Source organism: Quercus robur, chromosome 8 (assembly GCF_932294415.1).
Source record: "Quercus robur chromosome 8, dhQueRobu3.1, whole genome shotgun sequence".
Taxonomy (NCBI): Eukaryota; Viridiplantae; Streptophyta; class Magnoliopsida; order Fagales; family Fagaceae; genus Quercus; species Quercus robur.
This window is the reverse complement of record NC_065541.1, coordinates 34,491,306-34,497,847: the sequence shown is the minus strand read 5'-3', so window position 1 is coordinate 34,497,847 and position 6,542 is coordinate 34,491,306. Positions and strand designations below refer to the sequence as shown.

The 6,542-nt window shown below is 36.1% G+C and overlaps 1 protein-coding gene across 1 annotated transcript; it reads left to right on the top strand.

Annotated features, from left to right (window-relative positions):
* The first annotated feature begins 4,031 nt into the window (after positions 1–4,031).
* LOC126696202 (uncharacterized) lies at positions 4,032–5,779 on the top strand. Its single transcript, XM_050392978.1, has 4 exons — positions 4,032–4,097; positions 4,143–4,544; positions 4,680–5,228; positions 5,348–5,779. Exons 1-4 carry the CDS (start codon positions 4,032–4,034, stop codon positions 5,777–5,779), a joined length of 1,449 nt encoding a protein of 482 aa, XP_050248935.1.
* The last annotated feature ends 763 nt before the right edge of the window (positions 5,780–6,542 follow it).

The following is a 6,542-nucleotide window of genomic DNA, read 5'->3' as shown; positions in this document are numbered from 1 at the left end:
AATCACCTCGCCCCATAGGTCTTTTGCCATATCCTTATTATGTATCATAGCTTTGGCCATCTCTTGAATGACTTTATCCTTCATTTCAACTACACCATTCTTTTGAGGAGTGATAGGGGCCGAGAATTCTTGAGCTATGCTAGCCTCTGTGCAAAAGGACTCCATTTAAGAGTTCTTAAATTCTTTGCCATGATCACTTCGAATTCGATTAACTTTCAGTTTTTTTTTTTTTTAATCAGTTTGCAACCTTTTACACAATGTCTCTATGTGTTGAGGAGCTTCGGACTTTGATCATAGCAAAATGACCCAAGTGAATCTAATGAAGTCATCTACCACCACCATGATGTATTTCTTTCCTCCAAGAGACTTCGTTCTAGTTGGACCCATAAGGTCAATGTGGAGAAGCTCGAGAGCCTTTGTAGTGGTAGTGGTCAGAGTGTCATGATGTTGAGCTTTTGATTGTTTTCCAAGTTAACACAATCCACAAACAGTATTTACCACTTTACCGAGTTTAAGCATCCCTAGAACGGCTTCATTCTTTGACATAATTGACAATTGCTTGTAGTTGGCATGCCCTATCCCCTGATGCCATAAGTCTTCATTTGGCATTCAATTGCTATTACACACAATCTCAGCATCAGGAACTAGACCATAGCAATTATCCAATGTCCAAATCTCACTTATGAGTTGCTCACCTAACTCATTTAATAGCAGACATTTTCCTTTTGAAAACAGCACCATAAAGTTTTGATCATAAATCTGACTTATGCTTAGTAGATTCACTCTCAACCCTTCCACGTACAACACATTTGCAATGTTCGGTAGCCCTCATAGAGATATGATTCCCTTACCCTTTATTTGAGATTTGCTTCCATCACCAAAAGTGACATTACCACCTTTCTTGGATTCAAAAGTCTTAAAGAGAGTGCGGTCTCCAGTCATGTGTCTTGAGCAACCACTATCGAGATACCATATACATTTGTTCATCACCTTGAAAGTAGAGTGCATCATAAAGCATATTTTGTGCTTATTTGTCATATCATAAGGCATGGTCTTTTCTTTGATTTGATCACCAAGTGGTTTTACCCTTGCCCTTATGAGGTGTACACCTTTATGAAGATACATTTTAAGACAATCTAGTTTTTTTCTCCTCACAGATATACCTTTTTCAACAATCATCAGGATTAATTTCAAATATCTTTTTGACTTGCATGTCCTGAGAAACTTGAGCATATCAATGTTAGAAACACAGAAGATATTTGAAGAAAAAGATCTTTTCATGCAATTTAATTCCATGACAACAGGGGTCAATGGATCACACAGCAATGATTAAAACCTAATCAGAGTGTGCCCATTCTGATACCACTTGTTGGGTCAAGATAGCTTAACCCTGGTTAATTAATTAAATTACCCAAGTTGATTAATTAGGTTCAATTGCATGCAAATCATGAAGGCCCCAACAAATCACTAAGTAAACTAAATGCAGCAAAAATTAAATTAACACGGTGATTTTGTTGACAAATGGGGAAAACCTCTCACAAGGCAAAAACTCCACTGGGTGATTTTAAGATCATTACTCTTAATAATCTATTAATCAACAATCAAGTGGTTACAAGTATAAAGAATCTTACCAACTACCCTAGCCTATCCCGAAATACCAATCTACAGTTGAACCTTTGCTCCAATACCCAATTAGACTTGATCTTGTAATAGCCTTCTTTCTCTTGATGCACAAATTTCCAATTTGTGACCAACCCTTTGCATGGATTCTAATACGTGATTAACTCCAACAACTTTGAATGATATTGTTGACTGCAAAGTTCTTCACTTCATCAATAATAAAGATCAAGAAGCACTTGGTTAAAAAAACCTATGGCATACAAACGTAGTAGTTTGTTACAGAGAAAATAAATCTCTCGATCTCTGTATCCGTGTGTGACAGCTCTTAAAATAAGCCTAATATAAATCTAGAGTTTTAAGAAAAGAAACCCTAAACAAATACATAAGCCTGGGTCGAATTTCAGATCTGGAAAATTGAAAATCATAAATCTTGATAGATCAAGCTGCTGTCGAGCTATCTATCGAGCTTCACAATAAGTCTCCATAGCAGGCATCTGTCGAGACTTAATGAACATCTTTTCTTCACTTTTTTCTATGACCAATCTTCATGTCTTTTAATACGAACACTTGATATGATTGAACAACATATATCTTGATGAATTAAACTCATCTTAGATATACCCAATTACAAGTAAAGTGCATTTTGTCAAAAGATTAGCCAATTACATAAAATATGACCCTAACAATATTGGTTATACCAAGTTTCTCATTACACTGTTGTTATGTATATAATTTTGAAAATCACTATTGGATACTACATATAAAATATTAATTCACTATCACTGTCCGTGAAATTCTACTAAATACAACACAAAATAAAAGAATAAATCGGTTCAATAGTATCTCCTAAATTGAATAGGGATAGGTTTATGGGATCGTTTAGCTCAATTACAGTTTGTTATGTTCAAGATATTCATATACAAAATATGTAAATAGAAACAATATAAAAATAAAATACACTCATTAGTTCAAAAAAAAAAAAAAAACCTGCAAAAATCTAAACAATTTAATTTGTATGAAAAGCCAACAAAGGCAAAATCTAATTTTAATTTTGATCAAATTTTCTCTAAGCTTTGGTGTATATATATATATTTTACGTAAGTATATTTATATTTGACTTCTCGTTTTTAACACTAAAATAACTCACTTAACGTAAAAATTTAAAAATGTTAGATTAGATGGGACACATGGCGCAAAATTAAACTCTAATTGAAATCCAATTTTTACACTAAATTTAAAAACTTGGGTTAGATGTGATACATGACGCAAAATTATACTCTAATTGAAGTCTGTAAAGTTGTGATTTACAACTATTTTGTGTTGGCTTTAATTTCGTGCCAAATTTGATTGTAATTTCTTCAATCATATTTCCCTGTATGTATGTGGGTTTCAAATTGTAAAGGATGAGTGTGAAAGAGTGTGAAGACTCAAGCTTAAAAGGATGAACAAATGAATTTCGCGAATGTCTCGCGAGAAGCTTACCCATGAAAGAGCCACATGTAGAGCACATGACTGGAAGATGAAGAGTCATGCCAGGTTGGAGATTTTCACAAGTATTTCGCGGGAAAGGCCATCCTGCGAAGTACTTGTGAAACTTTCTATTTGGCAAAAAGTTATGTCTTGCTTTACCAAGTCTTTACCCACACTATATAGACTCTTATTACTCACAAATTGTAAGGAGTGCTTTTTAGAGAGAAAACCCTAGAAAATACACTTGAGAGTTAGAGATTGTTATACCCACAATCATCTACACATTTCCTTGTGCTTTTTCTCAACTCCTACCTCTCCATCTCCATATCCTTAAGAGGTTGCTAGCCTAAACACTTACCACACCCATTCTAAGTGTAAAGTGAGAATTTGGTGCTGTTGGGAAGCATTGGAAGGAGCCATTCAGTGGCGGATGCAATCGGGTTGAATTGCGGGTTCCAGAAAGCTAGAGAAAACAAGGCTCCGAGAAGTCAGTTGGTAGCAAGAGCTTAGAGGGCTCAAGTACATGGGATAGACTAGGCTTGAAGGGTCTTTTGTTATTTGTGTACTCCAACTTTATTCTCTAGTGGATCAATTTCTGCTTAGAGGGTCACCGAGAGGTTTTTCGCCGAGTTCTTCGATTTTCTCTTCAATAACACGTCTTGGTGTTTTCTTGTTTTGCATCTCTCTTCCCTTACTCTTGTACTTTATTTTTATTGTTTATTGTTTATGTGTATGCACTAGAGTAGATTCGATGATTGTGTTTTATTTACTCTTGTTCCACACTGAGTTTAATTTAGAATAAAAGCAATCTAGCCGTAATTTTTTTTGGGGGTCTGAACAAGCTCTTGGGTTTTAGCACAAATCCGAACTTTCAATTGGTATCAGAGTAGGTACATTTATCGTATTTCATCATCCTAGTGTGATCCTAGACCCCAAGTGAGATGGGTAGATCTCAATCTCTCAATGCTTTTTTATACTTTGATGGGAGTAACTATGCTTTTTGGAAAGTACGTATGCATGCTTTTCTTTGTGCCATTGATGAGATGGTGTAGGATTCTGTTAAGAATGGGTATGTAAGACCCACTACTGCCAAATCTGAATGGGATAAGGCTGCTTTTGCTTTGGCAAATGCCAATAGCAAAGCAATTACTGCTATTTTTTGTGGTGCTTCTACTGATGAGTTTCACAGGATTTCACATATAAAGACCACCAAAGAGGTGTGGACTATTCTTGAGACAACCTATAAAGGTACCAAGAAGGTCAAGGACACTAAGCTTCAAATGCTCACTACTTGGTTTGAAGAAGTAAAGATGAGTGACGATGAGTCATTTGATTCCTTCTATAGGAGACTCAATGAGATAGTGATTGCCAAGCTCAATCTTGGGGAGAAGATTGAAGATGCTAAGGTGGTGAGGAAGATTTTGAGATTCTTACCCGAAAGCTTCTGGGCTAAGGTCACAGCCATAAAGGAGAGAAAAGATTAGGATGAGATAAAGATTCAAGAACTCATTGGATCTCTTCAAACATATGAGCTCGGACTGCCTTCTCACAAATCTAGCAAATCCCTTGCTCTCAAAACTATAAATAAGCAATTGAGTGACTCCTCTAATGAAGACAATGTAGAGAAGGATTTGGCATTTCTTGCAAAAAACTTCCGGAAGTTTCTCAAGATAAAGAATAATGGGAAGTTGTCTAGCAAAGGAAAATTCTCATCCTCAAAGAATGACAAGAGGGAGTTCAAGAAGAAGGATGGGAAAGATTATCCATCCACTCAAGGAATTGTGTGCTATGAATGCAATAGTCATGGACATTTCAAGAAAGAATGTCCAAACTATTTGAGAGGAAAGGGTAAAGTGTTTGCCACTACGCTTAGTGATTTAGAAAGTTCAAATTCTGATGTGGAAGGAAAGTGTGATAGTGAGGGAAACTATTCAGTCTTCATGGCAATCATTGCAGTTAACTCTAGAGATGATTTGAGTGACTTGGTTGATGAGCTTGGTGTACACTTCGAAGGTGAAGAAGTTGAAGAGTCAGAAGATGAAGATGTGTGTCTTAACGAAGGCGAGAAGAACCTTCAAGAAGTGTATGATGCATTGCTTGAAGATTGTGGCAAATATGACAAGGTTGCAAAGAATGCGGTTAGAAAGATGAGTAAATTGAAGAAAAGAATAAATCCACACTTGTGCAACTTGAGGAAGCTAAATGTGAAGTTAAAGAGCTAAAGAAAGAGTTGTTGAATGCATATTCTAAAATCAAGTTCCTTGAGCTTGAAATAATCCAAGCAAATGTCAAAGTGGAGCGCATTTCTAACAAGAAGCTTGACAGTGTGCTTTCTTCTCAAAAATCTTCAAATGACAAGACCGGTTTAGGCTATACCGGTGAAGGAAGCTCAAGCAGCGGGCCTAAGAAGGAAGTGAAGTTTGTGTCGGCAAAGAATGTAGAAAAGCCTATAGTGGAGAAGCCCAAGATTGAGACCTCTGTTGTTGCAAAGAGAAACATTGGTACAAAACCAAAGGAAAAAGGGAAGTCATTACCCAAAAGTCAAAGGAGACCTCAAGTGAAGCATTTTTATCATCATTGTGGCGTGCGAGGGCACACAAGACCAAATTGCTTCAAGCTTCAGGCACTCAAGAGGGCTGATTCTTTGCATGGCCAAGACAACTCAAGAAGAATGCCAAAGGGAATTTAAGTTAAAGGGGAAAATGAGGGACAGCTCATTGGAGATGTTATGGAAATGTTGAAGAAAATTTCATCATGCCTTGCTAGCTTCACCCTGAGATTTGAGAGTTATGTCGGTCGCACCCCTCCATCTAGGGATCTCACCCAAAACACTCGTATAGTATGGGTGAAGAAGGGTACACATGCATGATCACTCACTAAGCTCATGCATTAATACCTCCAACATATTAGGGTTATAGTTTCATGAATCATGACATATGCAATCTTCTTGTGTTATTGCTTTCGTTTTTAGCATGTTTCTTTTAAAAGGTTTTGTTGTTTACCTTGATTTTGTTGATCTTACTTTGTTTGTTTTATTTTTGAGTATGTTGAAAAATTCAAAAACCCATAAAAAGTGAAAAATCTCAAAAGGTTTGATCACTTGTGTTGTGTATATCACATGTGAGTTTGGCCTAGTACCTTTGTACTAAAGGCGTAGTGCATTTACGAGCTTATCTTGTTATGTATGCACATTTTCTAAGTATGAGCATCATCTAGAAATCTACATTTGATTGTTGCAAATAGATTTTCAAGTTTATTGTGAATGATTGGTCAATAGTCTTGCTTGATCTTGATATATGAGTAGACTTGTGCTTATATATCTCCTTACATTATTTTTTTTCTTTTTTAAAGAGCTTTACAATTGTCTATCTCTATAAAGAGAAAAGAGCTGAAAAAGCCTTGTTTTGAAAACTAATTTGACTAGGAAAAGGTGGAGCAAATTTGTATTAAAA